This window comes from Copadichromis virginalis, linkage group LG3 (assembly GCF_057382275.1).
Source record: "Copadichromis virginalis isolate Kocher_CV1m ecotype Utaka linkage group LG3, C_Virginalis_male_GT1.1, whole genome shotgun sequence".
Lineage (NCBI taxonomy): Eukaryota > Metazoa > Chordata > Actinopteri > Cichliformes > Cichlidae > Copadichromis > Copadichromis virginalis.
In genome coordinates this window covers 18,791,079-18,813,047 of record NC_140620.1, presented here as the reverse complement: position 1 = coordinate 18,813,047, position 21,969 = coordinate 18,791,079, and the positions used below count along the sequence as shown (strand labels likewise).

Sequence of the window (21,969 nt, the reverse complement as noted above, 5' to 3'; positions counted from 1 at the left end):
AACAGCTAGCTAATGAACTTAATGACACCACACTTTGATAATATAATGTAAATATGATATGAGCTTCAGGAAACATTCAAAGTGCTTTTATTTCTGTTTCTATATTCAAATATTGTTCTTTTAATATACTGGCACCACTACATTTATGTGAAAGCTGAATTATAAGAGTAAGTAAACTTTTCAAGCTCTGATCAGCTGTATGCTTCTGATAAAATGTGATATATTAAATATTCCTTTACTGTGAATCATGTCATATCATAACTGTTTTAAATCAGATGAAGAAGAGACTTAAACAGGCTGATTGTTGCTAAATCGAGCACATACACACAGCAGGACTGTCGAATGTGAAAATCCACGTTCGCCCACTACACACGCATGCGCACAGAGCATTCTCTGAGCAATTTTCAAATACCGTAAATCCCGGACTACAGAGCGCACCTGATTAAAAGCCGCATGCTCTAATTTTAGAAAGAAAATCAATTTTGTACTCGTACAGGCTGCACCGGATTTTAAGCCGTATACGTTTCACTTGTAATATGAGATATTTACACAGAAATATTACACGTGAGGATTTTTAACGTTTAATTTAATCCATAAGGTAACAAACGTTATGGTAACATACAAAAATACATACTGCAAATGCTTTTTTTCCTCGAACAGTGCCTGTAACACGGCTACCTTTAAGTATACGTACTATCAGTAACACACAGATTACGTTGCTTATGGTTTTTCTATGGAACAGTGCACAAACAACATTACAACGTCTCTTAACAACCGGTAAAAATATATACCGTATATATACTACTTATCACTTTTATTGGTCTACTGTTACCAGGCAAAATGTTTTTGAAAAGAAATATGCATTAGCCGCACGTCAGTATAATGTTCACAGTGTGGGAAAAAAGTAGCGGCTTATGACCCAAAAATTACGGTAATGAAAGAATGACAATTTTGCAGATTCTTGTTCAGTTTGACACTTATATTTTTATTTCTTTTTACTTTTCATATTTATACAGATTATCTCTCGTTGTCTGCAAGTCCTTACAAATTTTGAGAAAACTTGACACGTAGAGGACAGTTTATTAATTAACTTTCTTAGCTTCTGTTTGTTCTTACTGAACTTTTGAAAACAGTCTACTGCTCTGGACCAGAAGTCCACAGAAATGGTAATGATATTAAATATTTCCCCTAAATCCCCTGAGTGGATCTACACTCTCCGGTCACACATGTCCCGGTCTCATGTAGACAGATAACCAGATAGACCCGTTACACAGGTCAGGTCTTCCTTACTTGTGCAAAGGTGACTGGTGACAGGGAGACCTTACCTTGTACAAGTGTCACAGCAGTGACTGCCAGGCCAGTAAATCTGTCCCCTGAGGCGATGGAGGGTCTTGGCGTTGCCAAATTGCCCTGCCCCGCTGAGCCATGGACCTTGAACACCAGGGGGCGTAGCGAATGGGACACCAGCAGCTGTAGGAGGTCTTTGCCCTGTCCTGAGGGCTGCCACCTCTCTTACACGATGCTATCATAAAGCTCAGGGTTGTCCCACTGGGCGTGGTAGCCTTCACCTTGGCCGCAGTGCTGACACTCCTGTCCAGCATCGGTCTCCTACTATTACTACAGCTGTTGCCTAACCAGCCCCTTAGTTGACCTCACCTCACCGAAAAGGGTGCCCAGGATCTACTCCAGTGGGCAGAGCGGTGTCAGGTGGCGTTTGTGCAGGTAAAAAAAAAAAAACATTCTCTGTGGGGAGCCGTCCCAGTAGGTAAGTGGGGTCGACCGTCGGATCCTATACAGTAGCCGGAAACTGACAGAGAAGGAGACCAAATACAGCACGGTGGAGAAGGTGTGCCTGGTGATCCAGTGGGCGTTCAAGTCTCTTCCATATTAGCTCGTTGGACGCTCATTGACCCTCTGCTCAGACCATGTCCAGGTGCAATGGATGCATGAAGGATTCCAGCGCCCAGATCACCAGACAGCTCACGGTATCTGGCTATGCAGCCCTTTAAGTTCAAGTTGGTCGACAGGGGGCGCAGATGGTCACGCTCACCCCCCGTGAGGGAGGGGAGCTCCAGTCACCAGGGATTCTGTGTAACATGAAGACGTGATCTGTGAAAAGCTGAGTGGTCTTTAAGGCCGAAGGATGCTTAGGTCGAGTAACAAAATGCACAGCCTTGGAGAAACAGTTTGCAATAGTTAGCATGGTCGTGTTACCTGGAGGCTAGTGAGAAGGAGCTAGGTTACTAATCTCTCTACAAAGAGAGATATTATCATTATCACAGATACACTTGCCTGCACAAGAGAACTCAGACTCTGGACCTCCCCCATTACTCTGTAAAGTTTCCACACAGCAGCTGCTGCATTAGACTAAATGAAAAGTTTGCTGTTGTAGAGACCCACCTTTTAGCACATCCCAGCACACCCACTCACTTCACCAGATGCACCTTGTTTAGTTCTCTCACCTTTGATTGGGTGTGGTGCTTGTCCTTGATTGCACTCACCTGTCACACATTATATGTCACACAGTATATAAGGACTGCATTCACTTTTGGCTCACTCTTTCCTCACTTCCACACGGGGCGGCAGCTGAGGTGAGGTTCTGTTTGGGTTTTTATTTTATGTATTGTTTAAGGTAATGAGTAACTTAAATCTAGTGATGGGCAGATGAAGCTTCATGAAGCACTGAAGCTTTTCATCCAATTGGTTCACCCCAACGCGAAGCTTCTTGAAGCTTCATTTGCTCTAGCAGGACACCTACTGGACGTAAAAATATTAGTTGGCATGAATTTGAAGAGTGTGGCCTTTTGCACACAGCCTGCAAATGTCAACAACAAAAGGAGTGTGTAAAACATCTATATTGTAGTGATGCAGTATACTGTGTATATTTATACTGGCAGTATGGAAAATGATTATTTGGAAATGCCTAAAATGGAAATGATCATTTACTGTGAGGTGAGGTGTGGACAGTGGTTGTGCTTTTGTAACATTGAGGCAAGGACAGTGATTAGTGTTTAGGGGACACATCATTGGTTTTTATTTAAAAACAACAGTTTCTCCACTGTGGCAGGTCGTAGGCGATTTTTTTTTTTTCCCTAAACTGTCTCTAACTCTCTCCAAACTGTCTCTAACTCTCACTAACCGCAACTCTCCATCAAACGCCCTCATTTTGAATGAAGTCTGAGGGGTTTATATCGCTGTCATAGCTCGCGGCAAAGTTCGAACCGCTTCCTGAACCAGTCACGTGGTACAGCCGGGCAGCGAGGCTTCGGACGTCATCATTTTCAGCTCCTCCCATAAATGAAGCAAGCCTCGATACGCGCTTCGCGAAAACGCCCCCTCCATTACTCGACACACGCTTCGAAGCCTCGATACAGAACGTCACATCACTACTTAAATCTCTGTTTTCTTTCAGCATTGGCAGTCAATGTGTGTCTTTCTTCCTTCCTCCTTTGCCTTATTGATTTAAGAATAAAAGGCGAACCCTGTGAATAATTCTGAATCAGATGACTGCTTATTCTTATTCTAACCGGATGAGCCCATGATGCTGATTGCTTAAGCCCTGAACCTTCCTTCCTTCAAAACGTTTGCCTTGTTTTCTCTTCATAAACAGGGTTTCTTGGTAAAGAGGAACTTCTCTGCTGTCTTTGCACAAATCAGAAAAGCTTCAAATTACAGATACTCCTGTATGAAACTTTATTTTTAATCATCATCTCTCAAACTGCTGAAACTTGCACAACTGTCACTGAAGACTAAACACAGATTCACAACACAGAGAGGAACAACCAGCAGCAGGCATGTTGTAATATTCATGGATACAAAGTTGACATAATGTTCATTTGGTGCCAAGAAATATGATCCCTTCTCAGATTAGCACCAATGTCACGTGGTGTTTTACTACTCTAATGCCACAGGAGTAAATGTGACACTCAGGAATTTGCTTGAGTGAGTCAGCAACAGAGAGTCAACAGTTCCTGTTTTTCTTTTTTTTTTTTTCTCTTTTTTTAAAAAACAAAGAAGCCAAAAGTCATTGTAAACCCTCATTATGAACACAGCCACCCACTGATCCAGTGTGGAAATCTCATTCTTTGTGAGCCACGTGCTTGACTTATGTTGGGTGGATTATGTTTCCTTATTGTCTGAGTCTTATGAATTAAGTTTGTAATAAAAAACTAAATGTCATAAAAGTGGGAAAGAACAATCATCTCATTCTCATGTTCTTCATTATTGTGTCCCTGTAGGAGCATGCTCTGCTGCTTGGGCCTTATTTGGTGTTTTGCTTTCCCTGAATGTTGTTGGTGCTGCAGCATGGTACTTTTATAAACATGGATGTTTTCAAAGGTATTTCATATATTAACTTGCATGTATCTAATATCTAGAATAATATGTAGTACTTCTCATTTTAAAGCTTATGTACCTCTAGAGACCTCTACAGGCTGCCATTAGGAATCAGGATGAAATCCTTGAACACATTGTCAGGCCCTACGCTGGTTCCGTTGATCCTGGTTTCCTCCTCTTGTACAATAATGCCTGACCTTAGTAGGCGAGAATATGCAGGCAGATGAAAGAATTGGTACTAATCACCCAAACCCCTTTGATTTTCAGGGTAGCGTTGAATTCAGCCCTCTGTAGGTAGATCATTGTCATTTCTATTAAACAATGTGGCATCCATTTGTTCCTTACACATTACCCAGTCCATATCAGTATAGATATGCAGATGATTTTTTTTCCAGTATTATAAGGGGCCAAGTCACATTTTTGTTACATTCTGTAAAAAGGAAAGTGCACTAGTTACTTTGGTGCAATAGAAATACAAAACGTTCTCTCCACCTGTCCAGCACATTCTCCTCATTGTCTAGGTTACCAGACTGTAGGTAGCTCAGAGGCTGTAGTTGCTATTCTTAGTAGGGGAAACTGTCATGTGTGGTACCCTCAGTGGTCTTGAAGAAGCGGTCTTTGGTCCAACAAGAATGCAATTGTGTTAGTCTACCCCAATTGAACCACATCCTACATGGCGTTTCCTGGCTTTATGAAAGTGAATCCCTGGACAAATATATTGTAACTGAAGACAGATGCAGTAAAAAGACTCACTGCCTGCAAAGTATTCGGCAAAGTATTCAGACTTTATTTATGATTGAAGGTAATACAGAAGTTTTGTTCAAATCCTTCAGTTGCAGCTGAGTCTGCAATTAAATTGTACCTTTATTGTTTTATTTCAAATCTACTGTTCTAGTGTGCAGAGGCTAAATTTTAAAAGTTGATTTAATGTCCACAAATTTGCAGCCTCTGTGAATACTGTCACTATTTTGTACGGTAGGAGGTCTTTAAACCAACATGGTGGCAAGCAGCATGACACAAAACTTCTTTTTTTTTGCCTGTCCCGTTTGGCTCTTTTGCCATCAGAATGATTGTCTAAAGGCAAAGAAAGATGCCCAACGGATTTACTTTACCAAATTGACCATCCCAGCCTTGCCGTAATGGTCCATTTGATTCACCTATTATTGTTTATTTTATTTTCACTTGCTGAATACGGGACAGACTTGACTGGGAGAAAGAAGGGGAGAAAGAAAGAGAGCTGAGAAGAGGGACGGGGGAAAAGGGCAAAAAAACAAAAACCAACAGAATGGGCAGAAAAAAAAATGCATATATCGATCACCTGGTGGCACAGTGGTTAGTACTGTGCAGCAACAGTGCTAACCACTGTGCAGCAACAGTGCTAACCACTGTGCCACCGGGGTTAGCACATTTTTAAACAAAATCTTTAAAAATGTAGTATAGTAGTTTAGTTTTTCATTTTTAGTTCTGTGAAAAAGTAAATAAAAAATATTAAAACACTTTAAATAAAGAAAAACTTGCCTTTTTAATCATTTTATTGGGTGATTATTTATTTTGTCCTATTTTTAGCAATTAAATATGTTGTTTGTGTTTTTGTTTCTGCTACTTTGATGTTTTATGTTTTAGTTTCTGCTGTATTTTTACAAGGTAAAGAAAATCAAAGAGACCCTTTTACAAACAGTTGATACTGACGGCTCAAAAGCTGCAGAACTACATTCCAGATACAGACAAGTAGATTTACACTACAGTCAAAGGTTTGGACCCTTTTCATTTAATGGTTTTTCTTTATTTTCATGACTATTTACATTGTAGATTCTCACTGAAGTCAAAACTATGAATGGAATTATGTAGTAAACAAAAGCTTGTGAAATACCTCAAAATGTGTTTTATCCTTCATATTCTTAAATATTTTCTTGACTGACTGACCTTCAGTTCTTAAAGTAATGATCTGCTGTCGATTCTCTTAACTTAGATGATTGGTTCTTGCCATAATGTGAATTTAACAATTGTCAAATAGGACTGTGTACTAACCTGGCTTCTGCACATCACAACTGATGGTCCCATTAAGAAGGCAAGAAATTCCACAAGTGAATCCTGGCAAGGCACAGCTGTGAGGGGAAACTATTTCAGGTGATTACATCATGAAGCTTACTGAGAGAAGGCCAAGGGTTTGCAGCACTGGCAACAGCGAGCCCTGCAGCACAGGATTATTTCTTCAAGTAAAGGCTGATAATAATCCTTAATACTGGCCTTCTTTGATATATATTAAATTAAATTAAAATGTAACCTCCAGAGCTCTTAATGAGCCTGTGACTGTAAGCAGAGAAGAAAATGGAGGTTGTGGTTTGCCATTCAGCTTCACCTCCCCCTCCTCTGCTGTCTCACATACCCAATAGGACACTCAGAAAGATGAAACTGAAATTTTGCTGTGGAATTTCTATAGTTAATACAGAGAAAAAAAAGTCATCAACATGACTTTAGATTGCATATCAGTAATTTGATATGCAATCTGAACAGAAAATATAGAACGGAAAGTATTTCTTAAATATGGAAGTAAAACCCTTTGACTAAAAGTTAAAACTGTGTTTCACTCAAACTTGTGTTCAGGGCTGGTTTCAACACCTCCCCCACACCACAGAAACAGCAGGGCGCTGAACAAAGAGTAATTTTTCTTTAGCTCACACATAAAACAGTTGAAGTAACACAGTTTTACTATTATTTAGTGTTAGTCTCAACATATGCAGACTCAATCTATGATTCATCTACGTGGTACTAAAACCACATTGTCACACATGACAGCTACAACAGCAGCATAGTGCATGTTTGCATTTGATTTGTTTGCTGTCAGCTTCCCTCTAAAACTGCCTCCATGTTGCACAAAAACTGAATTATGGGGGTGGAGTGTAAGTACTTTCCTGTGGGGCTCAGCTGAACTCAGTTCTGGGACTTGAAATCAATAGCAAAGGTTTATTTTAAGACAAACACCCTCTTTCACTTCCATGAAGAAAATATGCTATTTATTTCACTCATACCAAACTAAAGAAGCCTTAAAGAATGTCTTTAACACTGTCATGTGACTCACATGCAAACTCCAGTGTCACATTTCACTGTAGGTGGAACTCGCTCTGAGAAAGCACACACAGCCATGATGACTGTCTGTGTGTGCTTGTTTTATGTGTCATCGTCCCCTATAACCGAGCACAGCTCATGATAAAAGTCTGGATGTTGTATAACTGTGTTTGTATACATAAGCAGAATATAGAACTACACTATTGCCTGTTAAACATTATTTTAATCATCTCTGAAGATGAGAAATCAGTAAGGAGAGACCATGAATTAGTAAAGTACACAATTTGAGTAAGAAGCTGTCTGACTTGTTGCAGAAGAAGAAGCAATTTTGACAATGGACTAAATAAAGTGGAGGGTGTAGTTTGGTAACAGTCTGTCAGGTTGGGTGTTTTTTGCTCATTTGATGTCAGAGATACTGAAAATTTTTAAACAGGAAGTGAAACTGATTGTTACACTTACAGAAGTCTAATGTGTAATTTGAACAAAATAACTGTAAAACTCTGGTGAACGTAGTTAAATCGTGTATGATCTGGATGAAATTCAACAACTTAACAGTTGTGAAAATTATTATTGTTGAGGTGACGTGATACAATACAATAAGAGTGGTTAGTTGCCTCACTTCACATATCACAAGATCACATGAAATTTGAAACCACAGGTAAATCATTTCAGTTACAAGAGGCAAATTTAGCTGCTGTTGCCGTTAAAAGTACTTAAGTGAAATAAATATTATGACAACGACTTTTTTGAGAGGAAAAATGGAGAATAGAGGAGGTGAAGGATAAGTCAGGCAAATCAGTTCCACATATCTTAGTAAAACTTGAATGATTTAAATTTCAAATTTGATGCAACGTTTGTGCTGATATCATATTTACTGTCTCTTCTTTGTGTTGTCTGTTGCTTCAGTGCCAAGATAATCTCAGAGCAAATAAATAAAAGTAAATTCTACTGAAGCTTTTTGCAGTTCATGGGATTTCATAGTTTATTATATTAATTAATATTAATTCATTATGAATCTGAAATTTAAAAACACTCACAGAGCAAAAGAAAGTGGTCAGGTTAACTCAGGCTTTGCTGAGCTGATTCAACATTTCTGAGTAAAACCCAGTTTGATTCTTTAGAGTCACTTTGCACAGTTTAGTGGAACCACTTAACATAACTTGATATAAGTAGTTTCAAAAATGTTTATTTTTTACTTTACATAACTGTAAAACATTAAAACTTTGTATTATTTTAACCCTGTTTTTATGTGATATGAGTTAAAGAAAAACTAACATCACATATAAACTATTTAAGAACAATTCAGCCTACGGTAGTTTTAAAATGTTGGAGCTGAATAGTGAGTGTGTGTGAATTACAAAAGTTCAGCTCTTTTCTAAACATAAGCGCAGTCACTTCAAATCTATAAAACACAAAAAATAAGACATGTGTAGACATGCTTTTTTTGGAGGTAAATATCTGGATTATTATCAGTACACTGCATGCTGAATCAGTTTGAATCCCCACAAAAAGGGTCATAGAAATATCTGAATTCCCACCTCTGACACACAATCCTATCATCGTGCTCATAAACAGAGCAATAAAGTGGTTGTTTCTGAGTCCATCAAAGGCAGATGTGGGACATATTTCAACAGTAGGTCAAACTAAGAAAGAGCAAACTGTGAGACTCTCAGAGACTTTGAACCAAGGAAACACAGAAGAATATTTAAATGTGACTGACTTTGATCCACAGCTCAGTTTGATCAAGTTACAGAGCCAAACTATGTCTATGAGTCCTACAGACATCACATGACATCCAACCAACAGACCCAGGTTTCATGACAGCAGGACTAGGTGTCAAATTCAAGGTTAAACAATTCAAAAGTAGGAGAGACACAAATGTGCAATAACAGAGTGCACCACAGTGTCAGAGAGAGTTGCACTGCCTTTGACTCATAAGCACTGAGTCATAGCACAACAGACGGAAACAGCTGGAGCTGTTGTTTTCTTCTTTTGAGTCACAGAAGAACACTGTAAAATGAATAAATAAATAAAAAGAAAAATAAACAGTGGGAGAGGTGAAGCTGAACTTTAAACCAAAACCTTTCTGCATTTAGTTTGATTACAAGATTGAGAGAAAGAATTTATCATTTTACAAACAAAGTAAATTATCTGCATAGAGTCTGACCCAAGAGTCATTTAGTTGTCAGCCCTGCATTAATCTGACAGGTCAGGTTACAGGATCCCTTCAGATTCACATAGAATTCAATTCAATGTGAATAGAAAACACTTCCATCAGCTTATAAAACCCATGCATTAGTCAATTACAGCACTGGTCGCTTCTTGGCACTTCAAATAGGATCAAACATTCTTGAAGAGAGAAACTTTGTGATTTCACCTTTGAGATTATCTGTGTGCAGTAAATACTTGATGCAGAAGCAGTGCTGCGCTTGGAAAGAGTGGAAAATTCCATCCTCAGCTTTTCTTTGACTCACAAAGATTCATGTTCAGTAGTTAGAGTTATGCCACACCCACTGATTGCAACATTCAGTCATACAGTATACAGTAATGCAGGCAAGCTACAGTCATGCTTCCTGCCTGTAGCTTGCTGACATTACACCACAACTCCACTTTGTCAGTCTTAATGACCCCAAAAAGCTTTTATTTATCTATTTATACACCAGTTCTGTCAAGTGAGTCAAGACTCCAGCAAACTATTATAGATGGAAGCTTGTGGAAGGATACCATAAATGTCTGGCCCAAGTGAAACAATTTCAGGGCAAATCCACCAAATACTAAGGAAATGTATGCATACTTCTGACTTTGATGAAAGTAATAAAAAGTACAAAACAATTCTCTCTCTCTTTATTCTGACACTTCACAAATACAAAAATTTGTTAATATTTATTGATCTAAAACAAAAAAAGTTTACTCTGATTTGATGTTCAATAGCAAAGACAAAATGTCTATGTGTTTGTGGGTTTGTTTTTCTTTAGTGTATGTGAATATCTGGTTTCAGCTGTGACACTGCCTCACAACCCTGTTTGGGCCCACACACCACAGAGCTTCTTCCAGCTCCTCCCTCACATACAGTGTTTTCACAAATTGCAAATCAATTTTCTTTTCATTTGGTCCATTTGTGCTCATTGAACCTTTAGTTCTGCAGCACATTTTGCATGTTAGGTTTCACAGCCAATTGCTGCTCTCTAACTGGTCCACACAGCAGCTCAGACCTGAGCTCATTCACTGTGAAACACACTGGTTTATACTCTGTATGTTCTCCTCATGAAGTTACCCTCACACAACCAGGTGTGGTTGTGATCCTGGCTAAGTGGCAGAAAGAAATTGTTCAAAAATTGCCTTTAAATTCTACTTGAAGGAATTTGAAATCATTTCTAACTCGTCGTGTTGGGGAAAAAAAGCTGACACACGGTCAAACAACTGTGGCCCGAATGCCTGCCTTATATAGGAAACCTTTGCCCCCTGGTGGATAGGGATAGTACTGCATCACACATCTGCTACACAACTGTATACACATCAATACGGGCAACAGATATTTTTCATGTTAAGCAGCTGCACGTGTGAATCTAAGTTCCTGTAAAGTTTGATGTGTTCTTAAGTCGTAACCATCTGTGACATGATTCAGTGTGAGAGTCTGGAGCTGATTCAATAAGATCAGATCATCAGAGCCAAGAGTTACAATTAAAGTGCCCAGCAGCAAGTTTCCATGAAGTAAGAGTTGATCTCAGACACAGTGCTGAGATGAAACTGAGCTCTGGTGCTGCCCTCTATTGGCACTGAAGTGAACTCCACCTCTCAGCAGAACCAGACTTTCCCTGATGGGAAACACATAGAACCATAGAAAAGGAATTAGTTCCAAATCTACAGGATGTTAACTCAAGGAGAAATTTCTCCTTGAGTTAAAACGGGATATAAAGTGTATATAAACGCCGCTGTAGAGCCGCTGGATGAGCACGTGAACCATTTTCCGTTTATACTCTCCTCATAGTGTCCATGATTTGTCACTTTAAACAACAAAGTGTTTCTCACCGTGTTGCTGGTTACCTCATACTGATTTACTTTGACTGTAATCCTCTGAATACTCCACCTTCACCACATCCAGTGGACCTGTCACTGACAGGTGGAGGACAGGCAGAGATGGTGTAAAAGCCGACCTGGGAGCCATTTAGGGCAAAGCATGCAAAAGGCATGTTTTTGTCACATTAGTGGAAAGAAAACATCCATCAGTGATGTGTGAAACATCTGAATGATGTTTCAGTGTTTCCATGTCTGCACATCAGAGCATGACTCACATCACATCAGTTAAATCCTTTGTTCTTTCTCTGTGGTCATAAACAACCAGGTTAACAAATGAAAACATAAACATGTTTTACAACAGTTATAGCAGCTGTTGTGTTTATAAACTCTGTCACAGTTTATGGGAGTCATTATGTGTTCTTAATATTTATTGGTAAAATAATATTTGTAGTAAAATTGTCTGAAAACTGCAAGAAAAACAAAAACAAACAAGAAAAACAAAACAAACAAGCAAAACATGGATCACTTTGATTCTAGCTTCAGTTTTATTCAGGAAACAACAACAGTCATATCAAAAGGCATTTTATCTTTACAGTAGAAACATTAGAACCACAAACCCCCTGAAACAGGAGCATAACAACTGTATGAATCGAAGTCAATTACATTTCATTTTTACAATATAATAAAAAATCCTATCATCACTAATGAAGTCTGCAGTCAAAATAAATATATTAAATACAGTGTGCTCCAATACAGTTAAATGCATGCAGTGCTTAAAGCTATATATAATAAATGTCAGACGCTTTTGTAATATAAATATGTTTTATCTGTTTAAAGTGAAGCAGCAGGTAGTTTGATATAACAAGCAAAAGTAAGAACTTTCTCTTTTCAAATAAATATAAAGGCTTACAGTTCAGACTGTTGAGCAGTCAGTGAGGAGCTAAAGACACAACTTGTTCTTTGGATCATTTTTATACAACTTAAATAAAAATAAAAATAATAATAATAATGTTTAAACATAAAACCTGAAAATATCTGCTGGACTGTTTATTGATGCGTCGCACCAAATAAATAAATAAATAAATAAATAAAATTTGAAGAAATTTGTGAAGGCACATGTGACATTTCAGTCTGCTCCTGTCTCACTTCCTTGAAAACCACTAAATATTTTCTTTAAGCACAAAAAATATACATATTTGTGATGAATATTTAGTCAAAGTTTACAAAGATGCTTAATACAAAATGTTAGATGTTATAAAATGTAATTTCAGGATATTCTAAACTGTACCGTGAATGCTCAGTGTCGCTCTCACAACCAAAATCCTGACACCAACGTCGGTTTTGAATAAGTTTCATTTTTGTTTAATTAAATTTATGCATTTGTTCATTGCTAAGTTGTAAGTCTACACCAGCCAAAATACTGTCTTTGGTTATTAACATTTGAAATGATGAAGACACTTGAAAAGTAACACAAAATTACCAGAAAAACACAAAAAGGTTCTTAAAGTTTGCATAAAACCTTACAGCTTACTCTTTCACTCCCAGGCTTCTAGACTTCTGATTGGCCAACATTTATACATGGCTAGGATGTGGCATGTTCTTGACAGCGTTTGACTTTGTTTTTGGCGTTCGCATTTGAACGGAGACATTTTTTAAAAAACGCATGTGTGGACGGGATTTAAAAAAAGAAAAAAAAAAGAAAAATTTGAGTTTTCAAAAATACCCGTGTACGTGTGGACGTAGACTCAGATCTGTCGGAAAAAAAACAGAAACATTACAAACATGCTGCTGTTCAGCTGGAGGCTGGAAAGAACCCTGCTTCTGTTGTTTACATTTTCTGTAGATCACGACACCAACAAAAGCAACAACAACAACAACAACAGCAGCAACTGGAAGACCAACTTTTAGTGCAACAGATCCATCCTCCTTCCCTCCTGCTTCCTTCTCTTCTGCCTCCTTCCCTCCATCCTCTGTGTCTCCTCCTGTCTGACCTGCAGGTGAGAAACAGGTGTGAGGTGTCAGCTGTCAGGTAGGTGATGAGTGAAGAACAGAACAGAATCCATTTCCTCTTCAAACTGCTGTCAGACATTATCTACTGCACTCTGATCACATCACTCAGACCAGCTGCTTTCTACAAAGTCTCATCAACAACATCTTTAGAAACAAACATCAACAAGCAGGAAGCAGCTTCACCTCTGATCACACACACACTCAACTCTACTCACTCACCTGGAGGATCAACAACACTCAGTGTGATGTTGCAGAGAAGCCCCATTGATTCTCCTGATTTCTGGACGACACGACACTCGTATGTTCCAGCGTCATAAACCGTCACATCCTTCAGAATCAAAGACACGTCTCCAGCCTTCATCTTTCTGTCCTGCAGATCCACCCGGTTCTTAAAAGATGGATGCTGCTCCTCTGGATCAGACTGCTCATCCCGATATGAAATTACATATTCTCCCAGATCAGCTCTTTTCCACTCCACAACTGGGATGGTGTTGTTTGGAGCTTGACATGTCAGAGTGACGTTCTGCCCAGACTGAGCTGAGATGGTTTCCTGGTCTGAAAGATAAAAAAAAAAAAAAAACAGAGCAGAGAGGAAGCAGTAACTTCTACAGCAGCCAATCAGAGTGAGAAATAGAGATAACTGGTCTCTGGTATATGCTGGTTGAATCACACAAAGGTGGCAATAGACTAGTTTAACACTGTTAAAGCACCACAGAATCCCACTGAACCCCATACTAATGAATAGCCTGCACAGGCTGCCTGTGGACCTGAGTTCACACAGTGTGCAGGACAGGGACAAAAACCTGCACTGTCCTTGTGTGGTAAACTTTACAGAAACCATCGTTGCCATGCGACTTTTCCAGTGAGGTCACACGTTGTATGCAGTCAAGATAACCCGTGCTGGGGGCGGGTTTAAGACCGACAATCTCCTCTGATTTATTCATAAATCCATTTCCTTCTGAGTGTTTAACGCAGCGTGAGCGCGCTCGCCGGCTGCTTTTGTTTTGTCTTGCCGGGGCGTCCGCGTGCACGCCTCCGTTCCAAAGGCGGGGCTGTAGCTTCTGCTTTGGGAGCCTGCGTGGCGTCGCTTCGTTTGGGTTATTAACGTTATCGTTCGTGGACGGTAGAAAACAGCTTTGCTAGAAGCTTAAACAAGGAGTACCCGAAGACAACGCGGGCTTAACTTTGGAAAATGCGTTATTTTTTAACTCATGACTGAGCGCCGTTGAGAAAAAGGAGTCTGTCAGCAGCAGCTTTCAACGTCTTAATGTTTGCTGCCCAGTGGGATCAGGCACAAAGTAGCAAGTTTTCCTGTTTAGAGCCTCTGCATGTCGTGGTAAGTACAACGGGCTGGCTACAAAAGGCTATAAAATGGCTGCTCTAGTGGGTGTCGTTCCCACACCTTTGTGCGCGTCCCGGTGTAGGGCAGGCTGTACGGTTTCCTTTTCTTTTTTTTAACTGCGGGCTGCTCTACTGACCGTGACAATCCTCTGTCAGGAGAGGTCTACACCGAGGGATTCGGTGCAAGAGGTGCAGTTCATTCAACGTGATAGTATGTGAGGGTTTAATAAGGTGAGATTTCAAAAAAACAAAATCACAATCTAGTGCGCGTGTATCTACAAGTAACGGCAGTTCAACACAAGAGCAGCGGAATAGTTAGGTCTCACCTGCAAACACGAAGTGAACAATCAAGAAACAGAGACGTGACGTCCATTCTAGACTCATATTGTGAGCTCACCGGCTCCTGCCGCTACTAGTGGTGTTCGGGTCGATCCAGATATCGATATTATTACCAACGTTTGTATCAATATCGATCAATACGAGTTTAATGAGATCGACACTGTTGCTACTGCTCTCCTGTATGCACTGCTGCGGTTTCATGGAAGGATACTGTAAGTGCCGCTGCTTGTGCACATGCACTACTGCGTCATGTGACAGTCACATGACAGTACTAGGCTAACAAGCCAGGCCCACTAGGCGGTGCAGTATGGCAGAGAACATTCTGCTATTATTACGACAGTTATCTTCAGAAATTACTTAAAATTGTCAAAGTGCAACTGGCTGATTCTTACTTTAGCCAACTTAAAAAATATAAATTATGCTAAAACCTTGATATAACACATTTATCTCAGGGAAACATGTTATTTAAATGAAAACATTTACTGGAACTGAAACAAATATACTGAATATACCATGTTTCAGATTCGATTGAATATAAACACCCCTTGTGTTATTTTCGCTGTAGAGTGTGCAAAAGGGTGTACCTATTGCACTGTGAGCTGTGCATTAGATGGACCCTAACCCATAGAGGATGGCACTGGCCCACCTCTTGCACTGTGGTAGCTGAGATAGATATCCTACCATCCTACTATTGGATATAGATATTGCTGGATATATATAGCTGGAGTTATAATTGTACAATTTGTCAGCAAAATGATAAGTAACATCAGCTTTAAATAAATAAATGGTATGGTGATCTCTCTTTGCAGGCAAAATTTAAGCTGCCACCACGTTTTGTGCAATTGGGAGGACTTGAGACCTCTCCCTCCAGTCCATTTCGGATTGGTCTGTAATCATACAGGCACAAACAGTTCTGTCAGACCAGCCACATCTCCTTCATCCTGAAACGAGCTCTTTCCTTCTGACAGAAACAGATTCCCAAAATTCATCTGAATGCTTTAAAATTTTATTTTTTCCAACAGGAATCAAGCTTTTAAATAATAGTTATTTGTAATATGAGTATATACTAACTAGTATGTTTGTAATTATAGATAAACAATTTTATTTTTTTTAAAAGCACGTATTTATTTCTTTAATGTTTATTGACTCTGTGACGGCAGCATTTGTGGCAGTACTTGAGTCCACAACAAATTTCCCTAAGGGGACAAAAAAATCCATCATATCATATTGTTACTGTGCTTATTTATGAGATGCCACAATTACAACTTATTTACTTTATAACCACAATAATTTAGTCAGTTTTAATTGGATACACACAGTGTTCATAGTGTAGTGTTCAAATGAAATCTTACTTATACTTATTTTTTAAGCCATAAGGAGGTTTGCTAAACTCAAAATCTTCTCTAAACTGCACTCTGACAACAGTCCATAAATGATCCCATTGTAGTTCTGTGCACATAATAAATATAGAAGGGTTATTTGCACTGATGTCCTATATACACTGTATGTCCTAGTTCCACCTTTGTGTTTCTGTCTTCTGATGTTGGACTGTGTCTTCTGTTAAGCGGCCGTCTGTTCAGGCACCAGGTTCTCCAGTTCTGACATACCTCTGGCCTTCTTGTTTACAAACGCATCCTTTTTAATATATGTTTTTTTTTTTTGAAACGAGGATCAACAAGTGAGGCAAGCGGCTCCTCTGTGGTTTGGTCATCATATTTGTCATTTTAATACTTCGGGATGCCCTCTTTGATGGTGGCTGTGTGGACTGATTTCAAGTATGACACACTGGTATAATGCTCCCCAGACAAGGCATCTGTAAATTTCATGAGAGGCTGAGTGCTTTATTCAAGGATCGAAGAACATCCATGTCTTGCCATGTTAGGACTGGATGTCTTGATTTTTTATTTTTTTTGTCTGCATGGAGTCACTAATCAGAAGGTCGGTGGTTAGATCCCAGGCTGCCTCCTGGCTGCATGCCAAATATCCTTGGGCAAGATACTAACCCCGTGTTTGCCTACTGGTGGCGCCAGTGTCCGGCAGCCTCGCCTCTGTCAGTGCACCCCAGGGCAGCTGTGGCTACAACGTAGCTGCCATCACCAGTGTGTGAATGGGTGGATGTGGTGTGAAGCGCTTTGGGGTCCTTAAGGACTAGAAAAGCGCTATACAAATGCAGGCCATTTACCATTTAACCCTCTCAGTCACCTGTTGTAGGGAGCCTCACCTGGTAGGGGTGTCTGTGATAAGATGAGCAGGTAAGCCCAATTCTGCTTGAGCTGCTTGGTCAGTTCACATCTTCTTTTCCATAAATTGGAGAAGACACTCGCCAATCTCTTGCAGACGCCAACCGCTTGTTCCACCTGAATGAGCTGGTGGTTACACTTTATGGCAAAGGTAACATTTTCTACGCTAGATTCTAGTAAAATGTTCATTAGTACATTATGTTATTATATATAGAGATCTACAAATGCTGCAGGGAAAATTATGGCTTATGCAAATTGTTTTGGTAGCAATTGATTTTCCAAGCATCCAAGCTTTTAACATACTCGTTCAAATAGCGCCTTCAAAACTGTAAAATCCTACATGTCCTGTTATGGTTTATTATCACTGAAATATAACTTTGCATTTAGACACTCACCAATGGCCAGGTGGAGACAGTGACCAAAACACTGTAAGCGTGTCCACGCATTCAGCTGAAGTGCAAGGATGCTATTATCATCATTGTCCGTAGTGACACACACTAGATGATCCTCACGCAGTCCCCACGACTCAAGAGGTTCCTTAAGGCCTCTGGCTATCATTTCTCCTGTATGATGATATATATTGTCATATCGCACAGCCCTACTCCCCAATCTAAAATTGGTTAGTTGTCTCGGGGCAAGAATACACAATAAGGATACCAAAATGTCACAGTTTCCTGTATATACTGCTGTTTATATAGCATTTTTCTATAGAGCACTCAAAGTGCTTTATACTACATGCCACCTTCACTACATACACATTCATACAAGCACTTTCTCTACATCTAAGTGCTTTCCTTCTAGAGTTCACACTCTGCCACAAGCGATTATTTTGATAGTCGACTAGTCACAGTCAGTGTTGGGAAGGTTACTTTTAAAATGTATTCCATTACAGAATACAGAATACATGCCCCAAAATGTATTCTGTAACGTATTCCGTTACGTTACTCAATGACAGTAACGTATTCTGAATACTTTGGATTACTTAATATATTATCATGCTTTTTACAACAACGTGAATGTACTATTGCTGGGTGATTTATTACTATTACTGAAGGTCCGAACTGTAGTAAAGGGACCTCTGACTAATACGGCGTGGTCCCTGTCGGCTCGTAGCCGAAAAATAGCTTTACTTTGTTGTGTGGGTCAATTTTTCTTGCGAGAGACAGAGAGAGGCGTCGAAAGACTGCTCCAACGGAACTTGTTGTTTTCGGAGGAAAACATGAACACGGTGTACAGTCGAGTCTTAATAGCTTACTTACAGCTGGGCTCGTCAGGCACTCTTCTTGGCTGCAGTGGTTATTATTATATTTACATGCTTCCAGCTCCCGTTTTTCCTCGATGACAACTCGTACCTTTCCACTCCCCTTTTTCTCCCTCCTCGTGCTCACAGACCCATAACGTGTATGGCAGTCCATTCTCCCTGCAACACGGACTACACTGCCCATGATGCTATATTCTTTAGAGCTATGCTTGTAGCATTCTGCCTGTTAGCTTAGCACAACAACAACAACGAAAAGGCGCTCTCTCACCCAGGAAACACACAGTCAGAGAGAGAGCTCGTCGCCCTGTAACCATGGCAACCATAACGCTGCCGCCTGGAACAACAGAACGTAGCTGTCAAACAAAACCCAAACAGTCCTGACCCGCGACAAAATGAAACAGGAAAGTACCGCAGTGTAATCCATTTATTTCAACAAAGTAACTGTATTCTGAATACCACCTTTTTAAACTGTAACTGTAACGGAATACAGTTACTCATATTTTGTATTTTAAATACGTAACGGCGGTACATGTATTCCGTTACTCCCCAACACTGGTCACCGATTATTTTTGCGATTAGTCGACTAATCAGATCATGCATCCATTGGACGAAAAATGTACAGCTTATTGCACCAGCAGCATCTGCTCTTATATAACTATCATTAGCTTACATCTTTAAGTGTTTAAGGTATGTAAAGTATGTAAGGTAACTAAAAATAAAGACAAGATAGTTTATTACAGTTTTTCTCAAATGCTAAAACACATGTCACAAACGTTACCACCAGGTCCCCCAATGTCCAAACACAACACCCTTCTCTAAAGCTACATAAACACAACCACACCTTCCCACTGCAAAACTCAAACTCCCACACCAAGAGAGCAGCTCGAAGCTGTCAAAACTGTAAACACTATACACAGCATTACACACTACAGCAAAACAATTGAAAACACAATGCTCAATTTGTGAGAAGGTTCTTTGGTTCATAACTGCCAATGCATATTTTAGAAGCTATACAGTAACGGATCGTCGTAGATCTCTGCAGAGGATTAGGCATTTAGATTTGTGAGTTTCATATGAGTAGTATAAATCTATAGAAAATCCTGCATGTACGTACACTACTGTAACACAACTCAATGCAAAAACAGAATCTATTGCACACAACAGTAATCTTGAAAACATGAACAGGGTGTGAAGTTTTTTTATTTACGTTATTCACACCACACACACACCACAATCACTGTGCGGCATCATGTCGCTGAGCTGTTGCTCGCATCTCGTCCGTAATGATGGTGCGAGGTTGTCTTGCTCTCCCTCCTGGACCTTCTCCTCTCCCATGTTGGCCTTCTCCTCTTCCTCGTTGGTCGCTCCTCTTCCTCCTCTCATTTGAACTCCTCTTCCTCATTGGCCTGCTCCTCTTCTTCCAGGGCCAGCTCTTCTCCCTCCTCTGCATCAGATTCCTCTTCCCCTGACTCTGCCTTCATCCATTGTGTTTGTTTGGAACCTTCAGCATACTGTGCACTCTGAACTTGCTTTTACATGTGGGTACAGCATTAGCAACAAGTGTCTTCAATTTTGAGTCATTGTGTGTAGTGAATGACGCCAGGTGTGTTCCCTGTGTTCAAAGATTGGTGACTGTGGCAAGCATTTTGCATCACATGGGCTTTCATTTGAGGATATGAGCAGAGTTGTTTTGCAACATGTGTTTTAGCAAGGAAAAATGTGTTTAGATTTATGAGTACAGAGGATTGTGTTTTGTGAATTGTGTCTTCATGTGACATGTGTTTATGGTACTGGAATATGGTGGCTACATTTAGTAAATGTGTTTTAGACTACTGGTCATTTGGGTTACAGGATTGGCTTTTGTGTTTTAACATTTGAGAAAAACTGTACTCTTTGTGCAGCTATGGGTACGGAGGGGCTTGTCCACCGGCATGCTGTCCTTGGGTCTTACAACACCCAACGTCTTCTCACCTTCCTAGAGGAGCTAAAAGACATCCTCCTGGACCGTCAACAACACCATCCTAGGCTAGCACATCACATGTATGTGATCATTTGGGACAACGTCCGCTTCCACAAGACACACCAAATCAGAGAGTGGTTCACCACCAACAGTGACCACTTTTTAAACGTCTGTCTGCCACCCTACTCCCCTTTCCTGAACCCTATAGAGGAGTTCTTCTCATCATGGAGATGGAAGGTGTATGACAGACAGCCATACACAAGAGAGAACCTCGTACGGGCAATGGAGCTGGCCTGTGCTGACATCCCAGTGGAGGCCTTCCAGGGATGGATTCGCCATTCCAGGGCGTTTTTCCCGCGGTGCCTAGCAAGGGACAATATAGCCTGTGATGTGGATGAGGTGATGTGGCCCAATGCAGCTCGGCGACATGATGCCGCACAGTGACTGTGTGTAATACTGTAAAATGACCGTGTAGACAATAAAAAAGACTTCACACCCTGATCATGTTTCCGAGAGTACTGTTGTGTGCGATAGATTCTGTTTTTGCATTGAGTTGTGTTACAGTAGTGTACGTACATGCAGGATGTTTTTATAGATTTATAGTCTTCATGTGAAACTCACAAATCTAAATGCCTAATCCTCTGCAGGGTTCTATGACGATCCGTTACTGTACAGTTTATGAAAATATGCATTGGCAGTTATGAAACAAAGAACCTTCTCACAAATTGAGCATTGTGTTTTCAATTGTTTTGCTGTAGTGTGTAATGCTGTGTATAGTGTTTACAGTTTTGACAGCTTCGAGCTGCTCTCTTGGTGTGGGAGTTTGAGTTTTGCAGTGGGAAGGTGTGGTTGTGTTTGTGTAGCTTTAGAGAAGGGTGTTGTGTTTGGACATTGGGGGACCTGGTGGTAACGTTTGTGACATGTGTTTTAGCATTTGAGAAAAACTGTAATGATGCAACATCATTATTTTTTTATTTCTGCTTTGATTTTTGATCTAGAGAAATAGAAATTTTTGCCACAGACCTGAATAGCACTGCAGTTGTAGTGGATGTTTGTTGTGAGGCGTGCTGCAGACAAAGCTGAGAGCAAACACACCACAGATGGCTAAAGTTAAGCCACAGCCAACGTGTCAGTTACATAGAAAGGTGTCACATGTGAGTCTGCTGGCTGTGATGTACACGAGTCTGTGGAAAACCAGACAGCAGACAGGAGCGTGTGTGGGTTTCCTACCACAGTGTAAAGATATGCATGTCATTACTGGTGACATGTGTCAGGGCTGAAGCCAGAACGTGAGGTGGTCCTAAAAGCAGACTTAAAACGGAGGCCCAGAATGAAGTGAACAACAATTTAATTCACAGTGATGTTGTGACAATATTATTTACATGAAGTAAAAATGAAGT

General features: G+C 40.1%; 1 protein-coding gene across 1 annotated transcript; it reads right to left on the bottom strand.

Annotated features, from left to right (window-relative positions):
- Nucleotides 1-13,097: 13,097 nt before the first annotated feature.
- Nucleotides 13,098-17,906, bottom strand: LOC146713204 (uncharacterized). The gene is made up of 3 exons (XM_085437693.1): nucleotides 17,744-17,906; nucleotides 13,648-13,983; nucleotides 13,098-13,409 (listed from the first exon to the last, which is right to left on the bottom strand). Exons 1-3 carry the CDS (start codon nucleotides 17,904-17,906, stop codon nucleotides 13,132-13,134), a joined length of 777 nt encoding a protein of 258 aa, XP_085293819.1. The 3' UTR covers nucleotides 13,098-13,131.
- Nucleotides 17,907-21,969: the final 4,063 nt, after the last annotated feature.

Excerpts from the sequence above, each read along its gene's own strand:
- LOC146713204 (XM_085437693.1), bottom strand. The coding sequence starts at position 17,906 with ATGATAGCCAGAGGCCTTAAGGAACCTCTTGAGTCGTGGGGACTGCGT. Across the intron at positions 13,984-17,743 it reads CTGTCTCCACCTGGCCATTG|ACCAGGAAACCATCTCAGCT; the intron begins GTGAGTGTCTAA and ends TTTATCTTTCAG. Across the intron at positions 13,410-13,647 it reads GAGTGTTGTTGATCCTCCAG|GTCAGACAGGAGGAGACACA; the intron begins GTGAGTGAGTAG and ends TCTCACCTGCAG.